This window comes from Vidua chalybeata, chromosome 20, assembly GCF_026979565.1.
Source record: "Vidua chalybeata isolate OUT-0048 chromosome 20, bVidCha1 merged haplotype, whole genome shotgun sequence".
Taxonomy (NCBI): Eukaryota; Metazoa; Chordata; class Aves; order Passeriformes; family Viduidae; genus Vidua; species Vidua chalybeata.
Genome location: NC_071549.1, coordinates 219,477 through 245,792, shown reverse-complemented (window position 1 = coordinate 245,792; position 26,316 = coordinate 219,477). Strand labels below are relative to the sequence as shown.

Below are 26,316 nucleotides of genomic sequence, written 5' to 3'. Positions count from 1 at the left end.
TCCAAGCCTGGTGCTGTTTGCAGGGATTCCAGGGGGTCAAGAGCTCCCCCATGGGACCCCACCCCAGTTTGGGGGCTTTCATGTTGGGCCAGGCCATGCCAGGCCATGCTGGGGTGCCTCTGTCTCTGGCAAGAGCATGGTACCAGCAGGTGCCACCATCCAGTTCCCCTCCATGGCTTCCCTGGGGCCACTTCTGTTCCCCCCTCGGCAAGGAGGAGGAGGAAGAGGAGGAGGAGGGTTTTCCTGTGCTACAACACGAATCATCTTTTCCACTACATGCTCTGAAGGTGATTTGTGTCGGTGCCATCGGCTGCCGGAGCCTCGGTGCCAGGCTGAGGGGCTTTGAGGGGGCAGGCCAGGAGCCAGGGAGATGGGCTGGGGACACGGGACCTTGGGGCAGAGAGGGCTCAGCTTTGATGTCCCCCGCAGAAGCCCAAGGTGCAGGTAATGGAAACTTCTGGGCAGCTTTATTTATCTCCCGCTCTGGTTACAATCCCAGCTCGCCTTCCCCATTGTCTGGAGGAAAATTCAAGCTTCAGCTGGTGCTAGTGGGGCTGGCAGGGGGAGCCGGGGCTGGTGGACATAGGGTGGGCAGGAGTGTGGCTCTGCAGGGGCTCAGAGGTGGGGGAAGTGCCTACCCTTCCCCGAGACATCCTGAGGGGCTGGCAGGGGCCAGCTCATCTCTGCAGGGGTTTGGTGGGACTGTTTTGCCTGGCTGGCCCCAGGGATGTGCCAGGGATTCCCAGTGCTAGGGAAGAGAAGTAGGCAGGGGGCTGTGGCAGGGGGATGGGCAGCACAGTACCTGTGGCAAGCAGGATCTGTAGGGGCAACACAGCTCTAGTGATGCTTAGACTTGTCCATCATCTAATTAGCCATCCTGCAGGCTGGGCAGATCTGGACTCCAGGGAGGGTCGACCCTGGTCTAGGGAGCAACAATCCAGCAACGGACCCTCTCTCCAGCACTCAACCTGGCATCCACTGCTCACCCCAACAGCCCTTGGCCCCCATTTGATGAAGCCTTCAGGGTTCAAACTATCAAACTGTGGCTGGAGGACAGGGGCAAGACTCCCCCCTTTGGCTGGAGAGGGGGCAAGGGCTGGGTCGGGACCCCTCACCCACCATCGAGTTGTGCTAGGGCTTTGTGCTGCTCTGATGGTGGGACCGGTGAAGCACCTTTAATCTGCTCCCTGCCACCCCTGGGATGCCGGGAAGGCAGGAGAAGTTGGGTCACTGAGCTGAGAAAAGCCTTTTCCTCCCTCAGGAGCTGGTGTGGTGGACGAGGTGTGAAGGAGCCCCCAGTGCCTATGTGGTGTCGCTGGGGGGACACCGAGAGTCTCTCAACAGATTTGGGTACCCCTGGCTGTGCTGGTGGGCATCCAGCCCCTTCCCTAGGCTGGTGGTGATGATGGTGCTAGGGCAGGTACCCTACCTGGCCCCAGCACTGGTGGGCTGCAGCCTCTGGAGCTCCCTTGGCTGCCACAGGAAAGTTTGTTTTGGGCAGAGAAAAGGGACGTGACCTGGGGCAGGAGAGTCAATATTGGCTGCGGGACAGGCTCCAAAGTCCAGCTTTGGACTAGGCAGGGACTGCCTGGGAAGGGGGCACAGAGCCACATGTTCTCCCTGTGTTCTGCCCTGGGTGCTAAGCCCAGAGCCAGTTTGGTTCACCTTGTGTGCCAGGCACGCAGCCCAGTGCTGGTGCCCGGCTGGCGGCACCCCTGGGGACTGGCTGCCCTTGAGCACCCAGCGCTTGCCAAGGAGCAGCTGCCTCTGGAGTGCTCACCCAGATAAGCCGTCCCAACGGGTCCCTGCTATCGGGCCCCAGAGGGGCCGCCGGCGCCCACCACTGTCCACTATCGGCCCCAGCAGCCCAGCTGGCTCCACTGGAGGTTGCCAGTCCTGAGAGCTGAGCATGGCCAGGACACAGTTCCACAGAGCCTGTTGCAAAGCGGAGCTGTCACACTGGCCCAGGGACACTGCTGGCTCCTAGTCACAGCTTCTTTCAACCCTGTGCTGTGGGGCTCAGGCTCCCTCTGTACACCCCCACCCAAACTCATCCCTGCATCCAATCTCCATCCTCCTCAGAGGAGCCCCAAGAACACCAAACACCTGCCTCCAATAAACCCCCAGCAAGCGACAAGTAGGGCTCAGCAGTGCCTAGGCCCCACAGGGCAGTGCCTGGCTTGGGATGGCTGTGGAGGGTGAGTTGGGCTGCCAGCTTGGTGCAAACAGGGCCAGGACATCCTGAGGTCCCTGAGGTCCTGGTCCAGCTCAGCATGGAGAAGTGGAGTCTTGTCACTCCAGGCGTTTGCTGAGCCATGGAGTTTATCCACCCTTACATGGATGGACTCTCTCTCCAGGTTTGAGTAGCAAAAGAAAAGCCACTGTGTTCTGGGAATTTGCTAAAACCTCCATTACCCGGAGTATTAATTAATGATTTAGAATTAAGCCATGAGGAATCCCAGGGGGCCAAAGTTGGGTCTCGTTTTCCTAAGGCCACGCTGGAACTCCAGCAATCATAGGAGCTCCCGGGGTCTGTTGAAGGCAGCAGGTGCAGCAGGACTGATGATGGTGATAGCAGGGCTCCGGCTGCCCGCCAAGCCCCCACATTGCCCTGCCAGGTGTGAGGACAGCTATTTATAGCCCTGCACAGGACACTGATGCCATGGAGGGGCTGCTATAAAAAACAAGTCTCCAAAAAGGCCTTAGAGCAGATGCTGCTGCAAGATCTCCACGCTGAGGCCTGGAAATATCCCAGCTGGAGTCACTCAGATTCACCCAGGTCCTGTTGCATGGCCAGCAAGCCAAACCACCTCCTGTGGAGAGAGGAGGTTTCTCCAGGGAAAACAGCATCAGCCCATTGCCGAGAGCCTTCAAGCCCTCAAACCCATCAGGATTTCCCTGCCCAGCAGTATGGGGCCTGGCTGGAACACTCCCAGCTCAGATCCAGAGTGAGGAGCAGGATGAAAACACCCAGGAGCCCTTGTTGTCCCAGCAGAAACAAGCAAAGCTTCGGCCAAACCCTTTGTGTCACAGCTGTGGTCATGAGCATTGGCATGTCACTGCTCCAGCGTGCTGCCCTTGGAGCTCCAAGTGTCCCTGCTGGGTTGCTGGAGATCAAGACAGTGGCCTGGGACACAGCAGCAATAATCCTTACTTCAAGCATGGCTCGGGTTGCAAAACACACCCCAACGTGAGGGAAGAGGCTTTGGGGGTAGTCAGGCCGTGCTAGGGCAAAAGAGCAGAGACATCCAGCTCACCATCACCTGGAGGTAGTCCCTCCAGGGGTACCCTGAATGGAACAGGAGGACAAGTGTCACACTGGCACCCTGCAGGGGACAAGGGACAAAGGGGGAAGGCAGAACGTAGCTCTGTTCCTTGTCCCTGGGGAGGGCGACAACACACTGGCACCATCCTGGAAGCTGATCTGACCCTGACTCACCATTCCTTTACGCCACAGCTCCATTTGTGCTCCAGAGATGTTTGGTGGTGGCTCTAGGAAGGCAGAGGAGAGCCATATCAGACAATCCCACACCAGGACCAAAAAAGAACTCACACAAGCCACGTTTACAAACACAAGTACATAATGTTTATTCTTAAGTTTCCAATTTATTACAAGTACAGCCCTTTACAGAAACCCCTTCCCCCCAAATGACACTGATTTTTAGAAAACATGCAGTTCCAAAGGTTCCACTGTGTAGGACCTGCAGGAAGTGTTCTCTAGGAAACAAGACAAAACAGCCTCTGAAGGGATGTGCGAGATACAAATGTCAGTGCTATTTTGTGGGGCAGGGAGTGAGGCTGAGGAGAGGGAAGGGGCTGGAAACTTGCCTCATCTGCAGTCATTGACAGTCCAGAACTGAAAACAAGTACCTGTTAAAAAAACCCCAAACCTAAAACATTCACAAAACTAGGCTGCAATTTGTAATTGATGATTCTTTTCTCCTCAAATCCAAGAGCTACAAGAGCTGCTTCTGCTTTTCTGTTACAAAACCAGGACTGAACAGCCTGATGGCCCATTTATTCCACATCAAACAATTCTGGGATAAGAAGTTCAAGCCCTGACTGTATGATCCAAACCTGTCATGATGGAGAGGAAGAGAGAATGAGAAAACAAACCCTCTTCTTAGGGAAAAGTCAGCATCTGGGGCAGCAGGAGCTGGTCCTGGGCCATGGCACAGGAACAAGGGTGTTACTACGAAATGTCGTGAGAGTGTGGCTGAGAGGGACTAGGATCTCCCTCTCCCCCCACAAAGTCCCCTGATGTAACTCCTGCTATTTACTGGTAGGAAAATGAGTTTTAAAGAGGGGGAAAATATAAAGCAAACACGATTTTATATAAACTGTACATGTGCCAAAGCAAGACAAGGGTATCTTACAGGTGTTCTTTGTACAAGATCAAAGCTAGAAACAAGCCACTTTCAACTAAAAATTAATTTAAAAAGTTACAGAGTACATTTCTGCTGCTCCCCTAGCCTTGGAGCTCTCCTTGGGCTGCGCAGACACCCACACTCTCCAGTTTGCTGCTGGCACTCCAAAGGGCTGCATGACTGCATGCAGGTCCAGGTGAGCAGGGAGCCTCCCCTTGACATGTACAGGTGGGGAGCTGAGCTCAGAGCCCTCCTTGCACTGAGACCTCCAGGGATTGCTCCCCAAGGAGAGGGGAAAGCAGAAGCACCTCAGAGCAGTGGTGTTGGGATGCTGGTGAAAGCCAGACTGCGGTACACCTAAGTGCTTGCGTGCCCCACACAGCCTGGAACCAGGGCTCAGAATTAACACCATATAAATATATACAGGCAAGCCTGAGCAGCCCATTGGCCTGATGGCACCCAGTCCTTCTGTGGAGCAACACGATCCCGCCCCGCACCAGCCTGAGGCTGGTGTGCACACATGATTGGCATCAGACGGTCCCACCACGCTCTGGCTGCTTGCAGAGGCAAGGAAGCGATTCATTCCAGGAAACCGACAGTGCCCGAGCTGGAGCAGGCTGGTGTTTCTCTGCCCAGCCAAGCTTGGCCAGGCCCTCCCCTTGCCCTCCCCCCTTCCCTTCCTGTCAGGACAGACTTATGAAGAGCTTTGTAGATTTTGGAGGAAGCATTAAGTCATCATCTCTCAATGGATGACCAAATACTTGAGGAAATTGCAGAAAAATTAAAAATAGGATGGGCCCAAGGGAAGGCTGGATTACTAGAGAAGTGCCCCCGCTGCTTCTCAATTTCCTCCAGACAACCCATCCAACTGCCTGGCAGCACCAGAAGGTCTGCTCCAGTTCTGGCTCTCCCCCTAGCCTCCCCATCCCTCATTTCTTCCTTTTCCGCCCCCGGGAATGTTCAAGGGGCTCTGACTCACTGTCCCCTTCCTGCTCCTCCAGTCCCTGGCACCTGGCAGAGAGCTTCTTGCGTTTCCTGCGTGCATACGTGTGGCCCGGCAGGTGTTTGTGCACCATGTCAATCAAACACTGCTCTGTCTTCTCCAGGCAGGACAGTACGTGACTCCCGTTCTGGTTGTAGCACTCAGCATTGGAGAACACCTGCTTCATGTCAGAGAGGAACTCCTGCACAGAGCGGTAATTACCACAAGAGCACTTGCTCTGCATAGTCTGGAAGTCCATGGGGTTGCTGATGACCTCAAAGTAGTCTTCAGCTTCCTCCGTGGTCACTGGCTCCCTGCCAAAGGAAGGGCCACAGGGATAGGAAGAGAATGCCGACCCTGACACCACTGCAGAGAAGTGGGGTCCCGCCTCCCCTTCACCCCTGTGGCACTCCTGACCTGCAGCCCCACAGTGGTGCAACATGCCCAAGCATCACCTCTACAATGTTACAGATATATCAGCCCTATGGCACAAGAATGGGAAGCACAGGAGCCCAGGGAGCTGGTTCAGGCATGGGAAAGGTCCATACCTTCCCTCGGTGCTCCATAAATCCTGGGGGCAGTAGAGAACACCTACCTCCCACATGAGCCCCTTGCCTGCCACCTCAGAAGGGCACCATGTCTTCAGTCCACCAGAAGACTGAGAACGCGGTGGTTTCTTCTGGAGCAGCTTCTTCCCAGATATGACTTGCTTTTGGAGCCCTAAGTCTCCCAGGTGGATCTGGCAGGACTGCACCACAGCCAGCCCACATCCCCACACAGCCTGTGGCAAGTCCTGCCCACAGAGGAGGAAGACGCCACTTGCCCTCACCTGAAAGGCCAGCTGAAGCGGTACTTGATCAGCTTGCTGAGGATTTCCTCACACTTCTGCAGCTCAAGGTTCTGGCGACGCGCTGTCCTCTTTGTCTGAAGGACCTGCCCACACAAAGGGTGTTGGTAAAAGGAGGGAACTGCTACAGGCTTTGGAGTTCAGCTAACAGCCCTGAGGCCAAAGGAACTCGTTCTTAGCACAGCCAGGACATTTCTTCCTTCTGAACATGGCGAGAGGCTGGCACTGGCTCCCCAGAGTAGCTGTGGCTGCCCCATCCCTGGAAAGTGTTCACTGACAGCTTGGACAAGGCTTGGCAAAACCTGGTCTAGTGGCGCCAACCCCTGCGCATGGCAGAGGGGTTGGAATGAGATGCATTTAGGACCCCTTCCAAGCCAGGCCATTCTGTGATTATGACATGCAGCAGCCGCTTGGGTTCAGGACAGCAGCCCCATTCAGGAGCTTGATGGGAACAGCTCATAAACTGCCCAGCTCTCCTCTGGTAGCAGGTGGCTTTTTCAAAATAAGTTCAAAGACAATATGGACACAACAAGCAGGCAAAAAATAAATGCCAGCAAATGGAGAATGTGAATTCCCTCTCCCTGCCTTCTCTTGAGCTTGCAGTGGGCAGCACCCGAGGCAGACGGAGAAGCATTTGTGCTGCTGTTCTGCCCTGGCAGAGCTGACTGTGCCATTTCAAATCCCAGGGAGCAGCTGGTGCCCCGAGCACTGCAGTCCCCATGCAGGCTCAGCACAAGGTCACTCATGTGCCCAGAGACCCCGAACAAGTCACACCCAGCACGGGGACATCCCCATAGCTCCTAGAGCACAGCTCATGGGACATCACTGCTGAGGAAACACTGAATGACAGGAAGGCTCCACAGCAGAGGGTACTCACTATTCTGACCCAGCTCCAGTCTCTTCCCAGGACAAGTGATAAATCATGGCAAAGTCCTCTTCTCTGAGCCAGTGTGCTGTTCCAGTAAGATTTTTCCCCAGTGGAATATCCCTCTGTGCTGGCTGTGGCTGTCTATGCTGGGCTTGCTTGCCCTTCAGTGTATAACACAGACCACAAGCACAGTCCCCCAGACCCAGCATAAGCAGCAGTGAGCCCACAGTCCATGAGCAAGGAGAGTGACCGGACACACCAGCACCAGTAGTGCTGGTCATGGGACAGATGGCAGATCTGCAGGGCGTTGTGACGTGGCTGTAGGGCTGGAGTATTCTCACGTATGCCCTATGGCGTTTTGCTCCCCAGAGACAGTCGCTATGGCTCCCCCCACCCAGCACGCACAGACTGCTCTGTGCAGGAGCCTATGGCTTTATTCTTTAAATATCAAGTGAAACCTAAACCAGCCAAATTATGTTCTGGAAGTTGGAGAGTGACCATACAGACAACAACTGTCATAAAATGGCCAAGGCTGGGGAGCAAGGGTCCAGCATTGCTGGCATTCCCTGGCCATCCAGGACCCCCTCAGTTCCCCCACCTCTCTGCAGAGACATATGGATACTATTTAAAACCCTTTAACAAGCTGCAGGCTGCCTGCTGCTCAAGGGGACAATGTGTGAAAGCGGCTGGGGAGGGATGCCTGGCATATCTGTGCTCTGTCTGCAGCAGGCCCTTAAGGATATGTATCTTTTGTTAACCCAGCCCAACCCGGGCTTCCACTAGGATTCTGGGTATTTCTCTATCAAGGGACGGGAGGAAGCATGCCACCTGTTTGATTTATAACTCACAATGTGAGTGGTCTCCAGGGAGAAATTTGGCTCTTACCAGCTCATCGATGTCTGCACCATTGACAGGTGCCGTGCGCTGCCGGGGTCCCCGCACAGGGTGCAGCGTCTGCTTCTTCCTCTGGTGCCTTCCCTGCCTCAAGGAGTACATGGAGCCCTGCTTGCCCCGGGCTGCCTTCCTGGGCCTCACTGAAACAGATAAGCCATGGGCTTAGAGGCCTGGGTGCATCTGGGAGCAGACACCATCCTTTGCCTCCCACACTAGGCTGAGCCTCACTCAGACTGGTGAGGCAAGGACCACCTAGCCTCATCTCAGCTACACTCACACCTTCTACAGAGGGGATCTCTGTGGGTCATCACCACCTGCCTGAAGAGGCCATGGCTAGCAACAGCCTGCTGCTAAAAGGGTACTCACACAGAGCAGATCCTCAAGCTCCAAGGGAAACCTGGGAGCTCCTGGATCATCCACTGTAGGTCACAGCAAACCCCTCTGCCTGCAGCACTAAGAGACCCCCACACATCAAGGCTTGAGGGAAAATCAGGAAAGCAATGCAAGGACAGACAGTTGTTTCAAACAGCAATAAACCCTCTGAAAGCACTGGGAGCAAAAACCTGGAGTTTCCTCAGTTTCCTGCTGCCCCTTTGCTCCTCAGTTTTGGGGATGGGTGCTTTTCCAAGTGGCCCACACAGTGGGATAAGCCCCTCTGAGAAGGGAACTATGTGCAGGGGGAGTGTCAAATTACCACAGCTGGGAGCTGCTCCATGTGCTGCAAGTGGGAAACAATGGGATTTTATTCCCCAAGACTCGGGGCTGCCACACTACATCCTACAGAAATGCACTTGCCTGTGTGAGTCTGCCTCTCAGAGCTCCACACTGGTGGCAATGCAAGCATGCTGACGCACTCCCTTGTCTTAAATTTCTCCCATGACCCTCTGTACGAGGAGAATGTGTTTGCCTTCCCAAGTCAAAGCCCTTCCACCTGATCCCAAGTCCTTGAGCTGTATCCAGAACACTGGATACCTCAGCTGCAGCCTCTGATCCAGCCCTGTCCCATAAATCATCATGCTGGGCGTGCAGCGAGGCCGCAGGACGTCCACCTGCTGTCACTCCGCTTGTGTGTCAAGCGTGCAGCACGTGCTAAATGTCTGAAAATCCAACATTCTAGGTTAGATCCCTCAGGATAAACACCATGAGGATCAATGTGATTTCTCTATTAAAACAAAAGTTTTCCATGGTGACCTTTCCATGTTAATGCTCTCTAAAGCCAGGGGTTGCATTTAGCACTTTATTTTTAGTGACTGTAACCCTCTTTTGCTATTGTTTGGAAAGCTTGGCTCAGCTCCTGTCTTGGCCATGCAACAGAGGCTAAACACACTCCAAGTGTGGACATGGATACACCGCAGAACAACAAGCAGTATGCACAGCCATGGTATCAGTGAGCCTCCCTGAAACCAGAATAAAGTAAGGGAATCAAGGCTCAAGCCTGGATGGAAACCCTGAAAAGAATATGGGATAATCCTCCGAGTCCCAGTCTCTGGATTCCATCCGCCCTGTTTAAGACAACCTGTATTTAATGTTATGTCAGTCAAGGACAGTTTGACAGAAAGCAAATGCTAGCAGTGTGCCATTCCCAGACTGAGCTTTTCAGTGCAGCAAGTTGCCTAACTGGGACTGGAATCAAACTCCCCTAAAACCAAAGTGGATACACATATTGAATATGTTTAGGTGAAGAAGCAGACGTTGAGGAGTCTAGAAAACAGTCTTTTATTCCTCCCAGCTGCCCCGGGAGCATCCCAAGTGGTCTCTGTATGCAATCTAAGGGTGCTGCTGGGTCCAGGCCACACTACACCTGGAGCACTGTGCCTTCTCACTGGAATAAACAGAGGAAGTGCTAGTCCTCCTATTTCAAAATGCCTCCCTGCCTAATCACTAGAAGTCCTGCACTCAAGGGGTTATGAACTGGTGGGAAAAAGAAAAGAAAGGAGAGGGGGCTGTGGTGAGAGCTCCCATAAGCAATTAAACAGCTTCCAGTGTACAACAAATCCCATACATGTAGAGACTGACAATCCCACCACTCTGCAGGCTCTGCTGAGCCCCCCAGCCCACTGCTGGTCTCTACTGATCCCTCTCAGCCTTCAGAACAGTGTCATCAGTGTCCCCAAGGAGTGACTGGGCCGTGAGCAGTTTCAATCTTTGCTAGTGTTGATCCCATCACAAATGGCCATGGGTTTACTCCAGCTCCTCAGGTAACCACAGCACAGCCACAGCCTTTCCCTGTGACATCTTCCAGGCCTATACTTGGTCTGCATGAGGAAAAGCACAAGTCCCAAAGAGAATCAGTATTTCAGATACTGAAGGCAGGAGGTTTACTTTTTTCTGTTATTTCCCTACATGGTCAAAGCCTTACATTTTAGTCCAGCAACTTCATAGTCTTCTTCCTCCTCCTCTTCCTCCTCAGCATCTGGTTCATCAGAAGCTTCCTCACCTTCTTCACCTTCATCTTCAGCAGAATCCTCTGCGTAGTTCCTAGAACAAGGCAGGTGTATGTGTTTGTGATACAAGAGCCCGAGCATCAGTGGCCCCAGTACTGTTTGGGCTGTACAACAACACCAGGCTCAGCCAAAACCTGCTTGCTGTACTCCAGAATATCAAGTTATAGCTACAGCTCAAAGGGCAATTCCTCAGCTAAACATCTGAGCTGAAAATTCCCAAGAGCTGAATCTAGGTATTTTTCGGTATTCTAGGCACCATGACCATGGGGCAGGGGATTATAAGACTGTGATTGCTGTGTAATTACTCCTCCCTGAGAGGATGATTTGCTATTTGCCCAGGTCTGCAGGCCCAGCCTGAAGAGTTTCAACAGGGGCTCTTTTTCCTCCTGGAATATTTTCCCTATACTTAAGGAAATAGATTGGTTTCCTTACACTATGGGAAACAGATTGGTGAACAGAATGTCAAGCTCCTCATGTGCTGAAGTCAGAAGCCACACAAACTCCCTGCCCAGCACATTCTAGCTTCTCATCTGCGTCTGTTCAATCATTCACAGAATCATAGAATGGTCTGGGTCAGAAGGGCCCTTAAAGCTCATCTTGCTTCAGTTCCCCTGCCATGGGCCAGGACACCTCTCACTAGAGCAGGTTACTCCAAGCTCCACCACTTCCAGAGATGGGGCAGTCACAGCTTCTTTGGGCAATCTGTGCCAGGGCTTCATCACCCTCACAGGGAAGAGTATCTTCCCAATCAATATCCAATTTAACCCTGCTTTCTGGCCAGGAAGAATGTCAAGGAAGCCATTCTCCCTTGTAAATAGTCTCTCTCCATCTTTTTTCAGGCTTCCTTCAGGTAATAAAAGGCTGCAATTAGGTCACCCCAAAACCTTCTCTTTTCCAGGCTGAACAATCCAAACTCTCTCAGCCTTCCCTCATTGCAGAGGTGCTCTATCCCTCATATCAACTAGGTGGCCTCCTCTGGACTTGCTCCAATAGATCGATGTCCTTCCTATGCTGGGATCCTGGAGCTAGATGAAGCACTGCTGGTGGGGTCTCATTTAGACCATTAAAAACCAGCATGCACAGGCAAAAGGGGACACAGGCAAAGCTGCTGTGGGAGTCTAAATCCCCTGGAGAAAGAGGATCTTCAGCTTAAGCAATTAAAGGAATAAAACTTCCAAAGCACAGGGGGTAAAAGATCTGTCAGGCTGACATTCTTTTCCTCTCTCAGCCAGGAAGTCAAGAGCAGAAAGCAGAAAACAGGACAGGTGTTCTCCACCTGATGGCTCTGGGCCAGGAGCTGAGCAGCTTGCAGGTGACTCTGCCACATCAAAGTAACTATGAACTCAGGCTACAGCAGCTGTCTTTAAGCCCTGTCATTTCTGTACAAGCCTGATGAACTCTTAAACGGTGTCCAGGGAGTAAGTAATACTTTTAAAGCCATACACCAGCTGCACAGTACCGGCTGGCACACCTCTATTGTGTTGCTCCTCTGTCAGGGAGGATCTGGTGGCTGCTTCTGTATCAGGTGCCACTCGACAGCCTCACCTCACTGACATACGGGGGATATGCAGCACAGTCACCACCAGCAAATGACACTCACTGTAAAATGCTTAAGTTTCAGCTTGCAACTTAAAAAACCAATCTAACCCCATGCTGTCAGGAAGCAACTATTCATATTTGCCACACCTCCTCAAATCACATTCCCTTTGTCACATTATAAGGTGGTCCTGTTTTGCTAAGGTTATCAGGTACAGAAAACCATTAGAATGGCATTTTGACTTGTCATAGCAGAGTAGGAATTGAGCTGCAGACTGGAGTAATGTCTGCTCTAGCTTACAAGAAAGAATACTGCAGTAACCCAGCCCAGGGACTCACAGAATTGCAGCCACCTACTACATGAAGAAACAACCCTACCAGATGCTCAAAGGAAAACAACCCTTGGTGCAACTAATTTCGGTGGGTGTTTTGCCTGTTTTCATTTCCAAACCAAACTTATTTATTAAAACTCATGAACTTGTAATGCATCAGTACAACACACAAGTGCACTAAACTTACATCCTGAAACTGCTTTTCTTCTGTTCCAGTGCTGCTTTACCTGGGTGATTTCAAACCTTCTAAAGGGGCTTTGCCCCAGGCTGGTCCGGGTCTTGTGAAAAAAGGCCTGGGACTGTGCTGTGGCAAGGCTACGGGCAGGAAGGTCACTCACCTGCTTCGTGAGCTGCGCCGGGCCGTCGAAGGCTGGCACGCTGGGCACTGCCATTCCCCGTCTGGGATCTCATAGAGTGCTGGCCGCAGGCAGAACAGGTGGAAGGCCTTGTTACACTCATCACACAGGATCAGCTTGTCATCCTCACCTAGGAAAGTGCAGCTCACTTGTAACAAGGCCATAGCCTCACTCAACCCGAGAGGCAGAAGCTGCTGCAGTGCTAGAGGGCAGGATTAAGCAAGAGAAAGGTGCAGAGTCTTCTCTGAGGGCAGGGACCCTTTCTCTTATGACCTTCTTTGGGGATCCTTTTTTCTGTCCCACCACTATATTTATGAACAGCAGCATTTAAAAACAAACAAAACCAATGCAAAGTCCATTGCCCTGCAAAGATTTCACTGAAGGCAAAGATAGAAATCTGCCAAAGAGGTTCCACTCAGACAAACATGGGGAAAAGTTTGCTGCAAACAGGGCTCCAGAGCTGTAAGCTAAAAACGGAGCTATTCTTGTTCTATGTTCAGTCTGGTTAACCTACAGGGTATCTTCTTTCTACTCAGGTTGACAAGGCTACACTGAAAATCAGTATGCAGCAGGACTAGTCTCTCTCTGTGCCTTCCACTGATGAAGGGAAACAGGGAAACAATCCTGAGCCAGCTTTCCTTTACTGAAGTGGAAAAAGAAAGTGCAGAGGGCTTGCCAGCTTGTCTTTCTCTAACATCTCGGTTCTTAACTTCTGTGAAACTACTGTGTTAGTCTCAGGTGAGTGCCCCCCCCCCCCTTACTTTTGCCTAGAAGCTCCTCTCAACAGTAGGTAGGATAGTTTTGGCACTGGTTTGGAATACCCCTGAGGTTCTGCAGTGAAGGCAGATTTTGCACCAGTTCAGCCCTTACTTCTCTAAAGGGATGGATGACAAGTTTTGTGGTAAACAAAAGTTGCCCAGCAGTCCCCCGAGCTCTGCCTGCCCTCATTTCCCACTACAGTTTCAGCAAATATAAAAGTGGTGACGCAGAATGTACCAACAGGCTCTTTCCTCCAGGCTCCCATTCAACAGGAAAGGTTATGGCAGAACAAATACCAGTACCCGGTCTCTGCTGACACCCCTTCTACTTCGCCCTCCACCTGGAAGACTCTAAAGTCCTTCATTCTACAGTGCACACAAAGAAAGTATCCCCTCATCACCTGTTTGGTGACCTCTCCAGCTCACTGAATAGTTTTGCTCCCACTCTGGCCTCAGAGCAGCAATATCCCACCTCACTTTCCCCATAATAACTTTCCCAACCTCTCTTTGCTTGCTCCTTTTCTAAAAGACAGGATTAACTGACAAGGCTCAGAGACCCAAAGACCATTCCAAAAATGAAACTAGGGAATGGACAGTTGCGCAAATGTTCCCAGAAGGATTTGTAGATGACTTTCATTCAAGTACCTTAAATATCCAGGGGATAGCAGCTCTGCAATACTGGCTACATAAGAATGGTTTACCGGAGTCAGGGTCAAATGTTTCTGAGAGGTCAATGCTGCTGACTGTAAATCCTGACATTCAGAACTTAAAATACAGCCATAGTCAGTGACAGACTACAAGGACACATTGCCTAAGCACAGCAGAGAGGTCATTGCCTAAGCACAGCAGAGAGGTGACAGCATCCAACTGTTACACAAGCAGGAATTCTGTGGGCAGGAATGCGTACCTTTCTTGCGACACACTTTGCATCTGGCATTCTCTGCTGACATATCCCACTTGATACAGGCATCCAGCATCCCCAGCAGTACATGCATACGGGAGAAGGTCTGGGCCTCACGGATTGCTGTCTTCCATTTCTCCACGGCTGAAGCAACCTGCAGACAGACCTAACATCTTAAAACAATGCACAGACACAGCTGCCTTCATTCTAAACTTGTTTTTATATCCCTTAGCTGGGACCCTTCATAACCAAAGCTCAACTCTGATATTTCTTTCCTTCTGTGTTACCTCAGCAGTTCTGGTTGTGGTTTATCCATATCCAGTCTCCCTGGATCAAACAGTTTGTTCATAACAGTCAACCGTTTTGCATTTCACGGGCAGGCTGAATCAACTTACGTGAACTCCATTAAATTCTTGCTCTGAAGGTCTAACCCAAATAATCACCAGGCTAAGAAAATAAAAGGCAGAAATCTAACATTGTAAAATGTGGGAGGAAAGTTGTGGAACAGCTGGCAATCACAGTGGAAAGAGGATTGAAGTGGCCTGTGCTGCCCTCCAGTGGGTACCACACAGGCACCTGGACCTCAGCAACACCAGTGCGGTCCCTGAGCTGCTCAGGTGGCAGAGGGAACCCTGTGCCACCAGCTACAATCACACTGCACAGGCATTTGGACTGCCAAATATGAAACCAGCTTCTTCCCAGAGACACTATGGCCTCAGTTCATCTGAAATCCCAGAAACTGGGAATGAGGATGACAGCATCAAAGCTGAGCTTGCACCAGGGCAGCTGCCAGGGTCTGCACAGAGCAAGGCCGATGGGAAACCATACACCCAGCTCAGGAGGTTTGGAAACACCATTTTGATAAATCCGAAATGCAGCAGGACAGAAGTTATCCAGAGCCCTGTCCCTCTCCAATGGTAATCTTGTGCTCTACAACAGTGAGGCGATGGCCCAGACATGACAGGGATGTAATAGGCCTTAAGTTAATGTTCTTCTACTCCAGGAGAATGAAAAAACAAACAGTGAAGTGTCAGATAGGAAAATCTAAACTCTGCAGCTGACAGCAATTTGGGAGCCAAACAAAACCTGAGAGTTTTGCAGAGTTGCACATTCTCCTCTGATTGAATTTGAGGAAGCACAGCATATATCAGATGCTTGGAAAAACACACAAACTGTTCTGAAATGCCAACATCCCTACTGCTGTTGCTGGTGTGGATCCTGGAGAACCACCGGAGACAAATGTAAAGCTGCCCAGCCCACTGTGGAGGTTACACAGCTCTGCACTCTTTCTTTGCAGAACATTGTTGAAGTGCTTCACATACGGTGTAATTGATTTTCCAAGAAACTGTTCCATGGGTTTTCCTGTTAACATGCTGGGCCAAGATAAATCTGCAAAAGCTGTTGGCAAGTTTTGCTGAGATATTTCTCCCCAGGTCTGTGGAATTTAACAGATTTCTAGCCTTGCTTCCCAAGCATCAGGAGACTGTGGCATTTGAACAGCACCAGTACCAAGGGAGTTCCAGCTGCCAACAAGGCAAAATGGGAGACTGGAGGAAGTTACTTAAATCCCCTCCATACCAGATAGAAGCAACCAAGCAGGGGAAAAAAAACCAAAAAGCAACCCCCAGAATAAAAGAAGTCCTCAGTCACATGTCAACCTCAGTGTGACAGAAAACACCTTCTTTGGTAAAGGTAGATAAGCCTCTAGATATAAAGGCTCTCACCTGGCACCCTGAGCTGAAAGCCCTTGGAACAGCTGAAACTGGAATTGCTTGGTTGTGAAGCCGCTTTTTGAGGGATTGTCTGCAGGTGCAGACTGACTCTCCCCTTGCATGAACTACTGAACATGGGTCACGGGTGATAATCCACCCACATTCTTCACTTTTCTCACGCTGTAGTGATGCAATGTCATGCTGCAAAGAGGTCACATGTTCCCTGCTACTGCCACTGGAAATGGGAATGTTTACATCAACAGAGGCACTAGCCTGATTTTCAGGAGCAGCCACAAGCCAGGTCTCACTGCAATCCTTTGCCACTCAGCAGTGTGAGCTCCAGCAATGCAGCTGAGCCAGCAGGAACCCTTAATACAGACAATTATGTCAGCAAACGGGTGCTTTGCCTGTTAAGCCCTAATTTGTTTCTCACAGGGAAAATGAGACATACCCATACCACAGGGCTGCAATTCTTCCTCTAAAGTCTGGAAGTACATTGAGTGTATTTTTCCAGTGTGGCTATGCTGTATTTTACCTCTTATGTGCTCTCAGTGCAGTTCTGGCTCAAAAGGCTTCATAACTCCTAGCCTATGCAGTAGATTTTTCTCCACAACAGTCTGCCTGGTAGTCAGGGATTTTCCTCAGATAACTGTATCTAAGAAGTAGGCTGCTCTTTCAAGGTCATCTGTAAAGGTTTTCTGCTTTGCCAAAAAGAAAGCTTGTTCCAGATAAACTGAGGTTAAAAAAAATTGCCAAACCAAACAAACCAACAAATAACCCCAAAAACATTGCTTGTACCACCACAAAGGTCTAGAAAAGTCTGAACGAGATAGTAAGCACTGCACTGCATAAATAAATGCTCCAGACAGACTGGCATGACACTAAAGCCAGTGCTTGCAGGGAGGAGACCTGCACAATCACATATTGGGACTGTGTTGTAGTAAATCTGATGCTATCTTGAGTATGCCCTACAGGTACAGCCTTCAGGGTTATAGCTCTAAGGCAGATTGGAGTAAGGCACAATATGGTGCTGCTGTAGAAACAGGAAATGTGCTGATCCAAATCCTTTCTGCCTCAAACCTCACCAATTTTACAGTGAGCTTTCAGGATACAGCATCCTCCCATTACCCTTGCATTTAGGATTGAAGATTGAAAATTAGCAAAGTTTAAATACTTCAGGACAACTGAGGAATGTGAAAATTTCTAGCACCTATCCACATTATCCCACTAACATAGCAATAGCACAGCTTAGTAAAGACCTGGTGTTCAAACAAGCATTCAGCATATAGTGACAGGAGTTTTTAAAAAATCCCCACAGATCCACACCAAAAAAACTACCTCCAATCTCAGTCACAGACTCCCAGAAAGGTTTGTGTTGGAAGGGACTTGAAAGCTCATCTCGTTTCAACCTCCCCTGCCCTCCCCCTCTACCTACCATTAGATTAGGTTGCTTCAAGCCCCATCCAACCCGGCCTGGAACACTTCCAGGGATGGGGCAGCCACAGCTTCTCTGGGCAACCTGTACAAGGGCCTCACCACTCTTACAGGAAAGAGTTTCTTCCCAATATCCACTCTAATCCCACTCTCTATCAGTATGAAGTAATTTCCCCATGTCCAGTCAACTACATACTCTTGTAAATTAGTCTCTCTCCACCTTTCTTGCCTGCTCCCTTCAGGTAACCACAGATGAAGAAATATTTGTTTTTTTTAAGTTGGGACTTTCAAGTACTTATGCTGATCCAATTCTGATATTGTTGCCTCTGCTGAAGTCAGTGATCAGTCAGGGCAGAGCTGAGGGCAGTGGGGAAAGTCTTGTCACAGGGCATTAATGTCCTACTCAACTTAGTGTACAGAAACTACCCCTGAACTAACCCCTGTTATGGTGAAACGCTGGTGCACCACAAGTGCCTGCAGTACCCTTCCCAACCCTCTGCAGCTCCTCTCTATCCCTTTTATTAGGAAGGATATGTATTTAGACCTACAATACCACTTTTCTCCTGGAGGCTTGCCCAGGAGGCTTGTTTGCCCAGACATATATCCAAGTGCTTCCACACATCCAACAACTTGTATCTCCCTTTGCCTAATGTGGTATTTACCTGAATCTCACTCCCTTGAAGTCACCAGAACCCCAACATGTCTCTCCTTCTCTTTGTGGACCAAAGCACCATCAGACCTCTCTGGCAGATACAACACCTATTAAGTTCTGTGAAAATGCTCCATAATATACTCTTATTTAAGCAGAACTGTATGGAAGGAACTTGACCCATTTCCTATTCACAGAGAGAAAATTAGGTAACTCCCTATTATTTTTATTTCCCCCATACATTTACTCCTCAAAATAAACAGGCAACACCTGGCCCCATAAACACCAACACACTCAACTACAAATCTGAAATGGGAGGAAGCTGCTCAAGATTTAGTACCCCAGGAAATGTACTGCTACTGCTCAAAGAGTTCTACTGCAAGACCAAAACGGAGCCCTGAGGTGAACAATACCTTGGCTTCTTCTGCCATTTTCTTGTCTTCATCTATCTCCTCAGCCCTGGCAATGTAATCCTCTCCTTGGTGTTTCCTTCTCTTCTGCTTAGGGGCCATGAAACCTTGCAGAAACTTCTTAACAACGCCAGCCTGGAGCGCAATCACACACTCTCCAAAATCCTTTAGGCTCTCCAGCGAGTACACCTGTTGGAAGAGCATATGACCCCGTAACAGCTGGATATTACTCTCTCTGCTGCTTTAAGTGCATCTGCAAATGGACACCCATGGTACCTAATGCAGTGTGGTTACCTGCCACACCTGGTTATGGAATCAGCATATTGCTGCTGTCTCAACAAGACATGCTGGCTTTGATGTAGAAGATAAAAATCGGCTATGGAGTTTTGCTCCATAAAGAAGTCTGCCGTAAGAATATGTACACAGGACAATTGAACAGGACACTCAACTCCAACATTATGACCTGCCTACACCTCAAGCCATCAGCTGTGTAATCTTGAAATAATTGTTTAAAGGACAAATGAGAAAATTGATTTCCTGCTCCTCTTGTCTGAGGAGAACAAAAGACTGAAGACCTTCCACAGAAAGTATCATCTCATACTTGTCTTGTTCAGTACTTTGCCTGTTCACTCACTTTTGCTTCATATTCTGGTGTCACATCAACATATCCCAGGCCTCCCTTCTGCAGCCGCGTTGCAACCTCAATCAGATCGCTCCGGAGGTAGTTCAGCAGTTCCTGGTTGCCATCACAAGATTTGAGGCCCAAGTTCTGTTTCCGAGCCAAATGGATCGAATGTGTGATGTCCTGATACCTGGAAAATCAAACCCAACCTTTGAGTACAGGCAGAGCACTGCCCTGGGAGCTGGGCAGGCTCTGGCACAATGGTCTCCATTGAGAGCTATGAGCTCCACCAGTGCAGGACGTTCTTTGAAAGACACATGAAAGCACGTGGCAGTTCTGGCTCAGAGCAACCAGCACTGCCTTTGTTCCTGGTTTCAAGGAGGAATTTAAAGACTGGCAGAACTTCCTCACTCTTCAGTGTTGAATATCAAGAATCTGCCCAAGAAAACCAGCAATTACTCAACCTGAATGTCCTTCCATCTTCAGCATAGGAATAATCAAAGCCCAGCCTGGGATGCTGCCCCAGGAATGGCAAGGATTGCTGTGGCAATGACATGCTCTGACTTGGAGAAGGCACACATAGAAAAACAAAGAGCAGGCTCACTTTTTCTCCAAGCGCTCCTTGAGCTGGCTCTCCCTTACTCCTTGGGGGTGCAGGCAATCCAGCAGCTCATCCAAATCCTTCTGACTGTCACAGAGAAACCTGAAAGATAGAAAAATGCACCTAGATCACCTAGGGTATCTCTGTGACAATACAATTTCGTCTTCTAAATAGTTCCCAACGATCAGTAGGTAGGGATAAGAGGTAACCTATATCCTGACCCCATGGAGCAAGGTGAAACACTTCCAGGAATGCTGGTAGAAGAATTCTGACTCAGGCTGGCTTTGTTTCAAGGTCCCCAAATGTAGCCAATGTCAGGGTAAGAAAAACAGAATCAAAATAAACACAAAACTGGTTTATAGATTTATTTTCCCCATTAAGTTTATTAAAATGTTGGCATTTGAATTTAGTTGTCTATCCCAGGGATTCCATTCACTACTCTGCAGTTAATTTAAATGATCTGAATGTTGTGTTAGATGTACTAGAAAAGAGACTAACACACTACGCACTGACAGCATGGCAACTTAATCATATTTTCTTTCATTAACCAGAAGTCCCCAGAATAAAAAGAAGACGTCCTGGCTGATCCCACAACTTCTGCTGCTGGAGCTGTGTGCCTGTGCAGGCTCTGTCTCTGCAAGTGCATATAAGTCCTCCTCTCTAAGCTTGCCCAAACTTGAAAGCTCAAGTGCAGAATCTGAAAACCATACTGATCAGCTTGAAACCTTCCTGCTCAGGAATCCTTGATGACAGCGATGGCCATCAGCAGTTAGCCCAATCTAAAAGGGGAACTACTTTTACAGAGTTCTCTAAATCAAGATATTCTTCAATTCCAAAGTACAATCACGTTTGCATATTGGGTTGTACATTTAAATGATATTTAAGACAACCTGAAATTCTGCGCTTTCCTTCTTTTCTTTCCAACTCTATTCCAGGAAACCATGGAGACTCTTCATGTGATGAGATGTGGATTCAACTTGAGCTTCAGAGGTCATTTACAGAAACTATGACTAATTCCCTATCTTCTATTAGAGGATTGCTCATTAGAAGATGGAAGACAAGAGATAGGAGAATCAACCTTATTTGGAAACAACTGCAAAGGACCACTCTGGGCCTTACCAAAAGATTCCAGATCTAATCTTTCTTCTTGGGCACAAGCTCAGATGAGTCAAGCAACAACTAGAGAAGGATATTGTTGTGGCTCCTCTTGAAATACCAGTGCCCACAATGCTTATTTTTCTGGTAGAAATACTTACTAAATACCATGTTTGAAAGTATTTCATAATTCTATGTATGGTCCTACTAGGGCAATGGCTTCACAATTTGCATTCAGCTAGGAAATTCATTACGCTAATAGAACATAGGATTGATTGTTCAACAATGGAAGCAGGATGTTTTTTAGCCAGTCATCTGCTTCAGTACATCTGACCCTGTGGAGCATCCTCACTCTGCACCCTGAGATCAAAACCTTTGGGCACCACTACTCTCTGTACTTCTCCCTGTGGAAGAGGACAGAGCAGCTTCAAATATCCTTCACCCACTAGAATCTGTCACTACCTGGGAATGGCATAAACCACACTCCAAACCATCTGCTCTACAGATACACAGCACAGGAGTATTACCCAGACACCTTGAGATGGGTTGCCCAGGTCGTGATAAAACAACATCAGACATCACCATACACCATGGAATTCAGCTAGAAAAATATTCAAGATGACAATGCCTGAGCTTTCCCTGCTTTCTCCCATGGAGACAAATTAAAGGGGGGAAGTCACTGCACTGTTTTGTAAAAAGGAAAACTGTAAAAAGGAAAGGGAACTGGAAACAGTTGTCATGTAGGGTTTGTGAGAAGACAACACAGGCTGCTGGGCAGCTGCAGAAAGCAGCTCCCACTCTTTTAAGAAAGCCAGAGTTAAGCCCTGGTACAACTTTGTTCCTGCTGAAAAGGATATGGGACAGGGAAGGAAGAACATCTGCAACAGGTACTTAAATCTTCCAGTTCACCCTGAGAGTAAGAACTAGGATTTCTGGGACAGGGAACTGATCTACTTAAGCCTGAACCTGAGCCTGATCTGCAAAACAAACATAGACATCATGTTAGTTTGATTAGTAACCCCTTTCTGCTCTGTGCAGTCACAGCTCCTGCTTCCCAAACTAGCCCCAGACATACCCTACCTGTAGGAACTACCTGCACATCCAACTGGAGCTCAACCACTTCCAGGCTGGGAGCACTGACATGGTAAGACAGGGCTGGCATTTTAAATGGGGAAGGCAAAAGTGAGTCCTGCAGAGAGGGATGGTAAGACAGCTGGTGCCCTTCATGTGGCCTGGCACAGGTTAGTCACACACTCCAGAGGGACAGGAAAGAACCCTTTGGGAAAGTCAAGACCAGGTGGGGGTCTTGAAATTGATATACAAGGGGGAAATCCTGATGTATGGGCTTCCTGCATTCCTAAAGAACAGCCTAGATTCTCTCCTGACATTTCTGGCAGCACAAGCCAACAGACTGGTCAGCAACCAGAACAGCACGCACAAATGGCACAAGTATCAAGTCAAAAGGAGCTCTCAGGCTGAATATTCCTACCTGTTCTCAGGCTACAAGGGACACAGAAAGGTCTAAAACCTGGCCTAAGGAACAATGAAATTGAGAGGACAACAACTAGAGGAGCCGAGGACCAGTACCTGCTTTGTAGTGTTTGTGGAAATAGGGGAACTCCATCTTTAGACTATAGGCATGAGAATGGAGTCTGTCAGCACCCTCTCATAGTTAACTCAAATTGTCTGCTGAGGGGACCCGCCATACCATGGTAAATTCCTAACAGATGAAGAACAATGGCAGCTATCTGCAGAGATGCCACTGTTTCCAAAATTCAACTCCTTTCTGACCAGGATGAGCGAGAAGTCTCCTGCCAAGGCTATGATTCCCCCATGGCTCTTGCAGGAAAGATCAGGAACACAAGCACTATGGTATGGACAGAGACTTCTTTGGAGCCTACATGCCCAGAACAAGGAGATTTTTAATAAGGATCAACATCTGTGCAAGTGGAGAACAAGGTGAACAGAGAGAGTGGTCCATCTGTCTGGAGAAGAAAGAAGTAACCAAGTGGTTATGATGCTGCACTTTTAGGACTGAACACTGGACCCTCTTCTTTTTCAGGACAAAGTACTAACAGCAGAATTACTTCTGTGAGATACTGTTTATGTAACTCTTGATAGAAGTATAAATCTATTTCTCCCTTTATCAGTGCCCTACCAGCTACCATCCTCAAGGGAAAAAGGAGCAGGACTGTAAAATACAACTAATCAGGGTTAATTTGGTGTTTAATTTCACAGTCTCATCACTCTAAAGGATAAAAGGGTAAAGCTACATATGCTCTATATGCATTCTGAGGATACTCAATCCCATGTCTCACATACCACTAGGAAAAGAGACAAACAGCACGACTTAAAGCAGAACACAAAGAAATTAAACTTCCTATGCACATGCCAAAATTATGAGTTATAGCTGGGCAAGTCCTTGTATCCAAACAACACAGATATCCAAGGACTTCAGTGTGGGCTCAGGGTTCCTCACGGTGTCCAGGACAATGTGCACAAAGCAGCCAAGGAGGAGACTCTTCCACAACCATTTATGCTCAGAGCAGTCCTTCAGATCAATGGCAATAGCTCCAAAGGAAATTACAGGAATAGGAATATGGATTTCCTCAGAGGAAAGTTCTAGTTCCTGGCTACCCCCTGAAGTAACAGCTCCCAGCCTGTCACTTGGCTTTCTATGGATGCTTACATGTAAGTGGTGGCAGGTGTCAGACAGGTACTTAGCAAACAAACTCTAAGGAGCTCCAGATCTTTAAGGAACAGCCTTTCAGCTGAGAGACCTTATTGCTTAGCTGCAGGTATGGCTTTGGATGCCCTATCACTCAGGGAGAGGCAGCCAGCACAGCACTCAATTAGGAGTTATGTGTCCTTTGAGAAGCTGCCTCTGTGCCCTTGCTCAAGGCCTGTGCCTGGCTCAGATCTTCCACCTGCACTGCTGCCCCTGCCTGGCAGAACAGTGCACACAAACACAAGACTCTTGTAAAAAACAGCAAGTGCTGTGTCTGTCAGCACTTAAAAAGTCCTTCCTAGCAGAGGAAAGAACAAAATTAAGGACACTGTGGCATAACAGCCAGGCCAAAAAATCCCCACACACAGCTCAGTGTCTGATGTCTGAGTGGCCAAAAGGCAGAGCAGGTATGAAGTGACAGTTCTTCAACCTACCCCTCTAGACTGCAGCATCTGCTGGTTTGAGGACTCCTCTGTGTGCCAGGACAATTACCTTTGTGCTTCCTACTCCTCAATAAACTCCTCTCTCAGCAATTTGTCCACTGGTGCTTTGAACAGGTGCAATTCACAGATCAACAGCAGCTGATAGGAGCCAGTTGTGTGCCTCAGCTGCAGTACTTTCCTCTCTATTTCAAAACAGCCATTTGCTACTTTTATTTCCTGATCCTTCTTTTCTCTATCATAGAAAACCTCTTTAGGAGACTTGCCCAGTTTCCTCTAGCATTACTCTCTCATCTCCCTGCTGAACATACAGGTTTAGAGTATTTCCGTAATTTTTTTAGTATTTCTTAGCCAATTATTCTCTCAGGCAAAGAGCTTCCCTCTTCTCCGAAGGCAGACTCTGTAACAATAGATTTTGTGAAGCAGGATTGTTCTGCAAGGGGAAAAGAAAATTCTTTTGCCCTTAGTCTGTACTTCACTTTATCATTCTTTTTATTTCTTTCACTGAGATTCACCACAGGTTTTAAGTAGGCTTTCCTACTTTTAACAGCTTCCTTATCCTGATGTGAACTCAAAATGTTTTGTTATTGCTGCTACAGTTTTGTTTCCAGCTTCCTCAACCTTTTTTTTTCCCCAAAGGTAAGAGACAGCACTTGCTCTGACCATTTAGTAGGAAACTCTAAGGCAAAACTCTTTGAAAGTGTTTGGGGCACCGGGCTGCCACTTTAAGCTTTTTTAAAAAGAAGCTTCTTAATTCTTTTTGTTGCTTTCTTTTCTAAAAGGAGAATACCATCCATTATGGTCACTCCATACAAAGCAGCTCTTAGTGACAGAATATAATTCAGCACTGAGTGTGTCCAGGACATGGTTCCAAGAGCTGCTCCTCCCAGGCTGTGACTGGTTACTCCACACAGCACTCCTGCCTCTGTCACCACACTGATCTCCCTCAGAATGTTGTTGGGAGTTGCCAACCTGAATGAGCAGATCAAATACTGTGCTTTTTCAAGTTCAGCCTGGAGTCACAAAAGTTGAAGGAATTCTGTGTTAATTAACTAATCCTATTTGGCTCTATGTTGCCCTCAGTGTTAGCAATACGCTCTGTAAATTTAAGCTACTGTTTTCCTTATGGAATTGGTCCTTCTCCTGGAACACACCTTGCCATCTCTGCTCAATAAAGATCAGGTGTTAGATGAGGCAGGTAGGAAGAGCAGAGGACTTCCCTGTGGATCACACTGCCTGTGCAGGACCCATTCCCCAGGAAAGACCAACTGCCTGAATTTTGGCAAGATGTGCAAAGGCCCAGACTGGTAACAGGGTGGGGATTTCTCATGGGAGGATGGGGCAGTGAAGGAAAGCACAGGAACTCTGTGATATCCTATGACCTGCTGCCATGACAGAGAAGCACCCGGGCAATACCAAGTCAGCACCCAATGCTGATGGTTCAGACAAATCAAGACACCCACAATTTCAGTCTCTCTTACGGGTCCTGGTGGGGGAGCAGGTACACATTTAGTAAAGTAGTTCTGACTGGCAACTAGTCTTTGGAGATGAGTTCAACTCCATTTATCAAAGACCAAGGAACCCCACTCTGTGTGTCAGCAGTGGAGCTCTGTGGGACAGACACTGTTAAGAGGGGAGCTGCAGGAACACATACTTTTTGACAGTTATCCTCAGGGTTATCTAAAGAATACACAATGCTCCACAGTAGTTAACAGGTGAAGCTTAGCCAGGGTTTTCTGGCATGGGGACAACTGATGAGCACTCCTTACCACACAGAGCAACATCCAACAGAGGAGAATTTCTTTAAGGACACTGATAGGGCCAATTACTGGAGCAGATTACAATGAAGTATGCTCAAAGGTAGATTTGATTCACTTAGAAGACACTGCTCGGCATTGGGAAGCATTAAAGGGATAAGAGGCTGTCAACATGGAAGAATAAAATATTTAAAAGGCAATACATCAAAGAAGCATTTTAATAGCTTAATTTATACTGGCTTTGTATGATTGATTGGGTTGAATGATGGTTCCACTGGCTCTTGGACTGGCTGTAATACTATCAGCAGGAATAATATCAGCAACAGAGGCCTGCGGAGCTGCTGAAACAACCCAACTGTTCAGCACTGAAAAAGGAACAGGTTTGTAGCAGGGTTTAGTAAAAGAAATCTGTCTAGACTCCTTGACCTTTACACTTTGAGTACTTTGCAGCCATGAAAGTGTGTTACCATAAGTTCTGGCCCTGCTTGGGAGTGGTGGTCTCAGCAGGCAGGTCTGTGGTGAGCATGGAGCGATGCAGCTTGTTCCCTCGGCCATCACTGCCTGTGCTCTTCCGCTTCTCTGC

The 26,316-nt window shown here is 48.7% G+C and overlaps 1 protein-coding gene across 3 annotated transcripts in view; it reads right to left on the bottom strand.

Moving 5' to 3' along the window:
• Positions 1 to 3,563: 3,563 nt before the first annotated feature.
• Positions 3,564 to 26,316, bottom strand: part of BAZ1B (bromodomain adjacent to zinc finger domain 1B) — a 44,771-nt gene continuing 22,018 nt past the window's right edge. Inside the window, exons 10-19 of one of the 3 annotated variants that reach the window (XM_053961625.1) lie at positions 26,201 to 26,312; positions 19,717 to 19,815; positions 19,125 to 19,302; positions 18,494 to 18,679; positions 14,292 to 14,439; positions 12,609 to 12,756; positions 10,318 to 10,436; positions 7,950 to 8,098; positions 6,179 to 6,282; positions 3,564 to 5,663 (exon numbers count right to left, since the gene is read on the bottom strand). In XM_053961625.1, coding sequence (XP_053817600.1) covers positions 5,297 to 5,663; positions 6,179 to 6,282; positions 7,950 to 8,098; positions 10,318 to 10,436; positions 12,609 to 12,756; positions 14,292 to 14,439; positions 18,494 to 18,679; positions 19,125 to 19,302; positions 19,717 to 19,815; positions 26,201 to 26,312 — 1,610 coding nt within the window. In that variant the 3' untranslated portion in view covers positions 3,564 to 5,296. Of the gene's footprint in view, positions 5,664 to 6,178; positions 6,283 to 7,949; positions 8,099 to 9,658; positions 10,214 to 10,317; positions 10,437 to 12,608; positions 12,757 to 14,291; positions 14,440 to 18,493; positions 18,680 to 19,124; positions 19,303 to 19,716; positions 19,816 to 26,200; positions 26,313 to 26,316 lie in introns of those variants that run through there. The other 2 variants (XR_008434374.1, XM_053961626.1) reach the window with 2 other exon arrangements.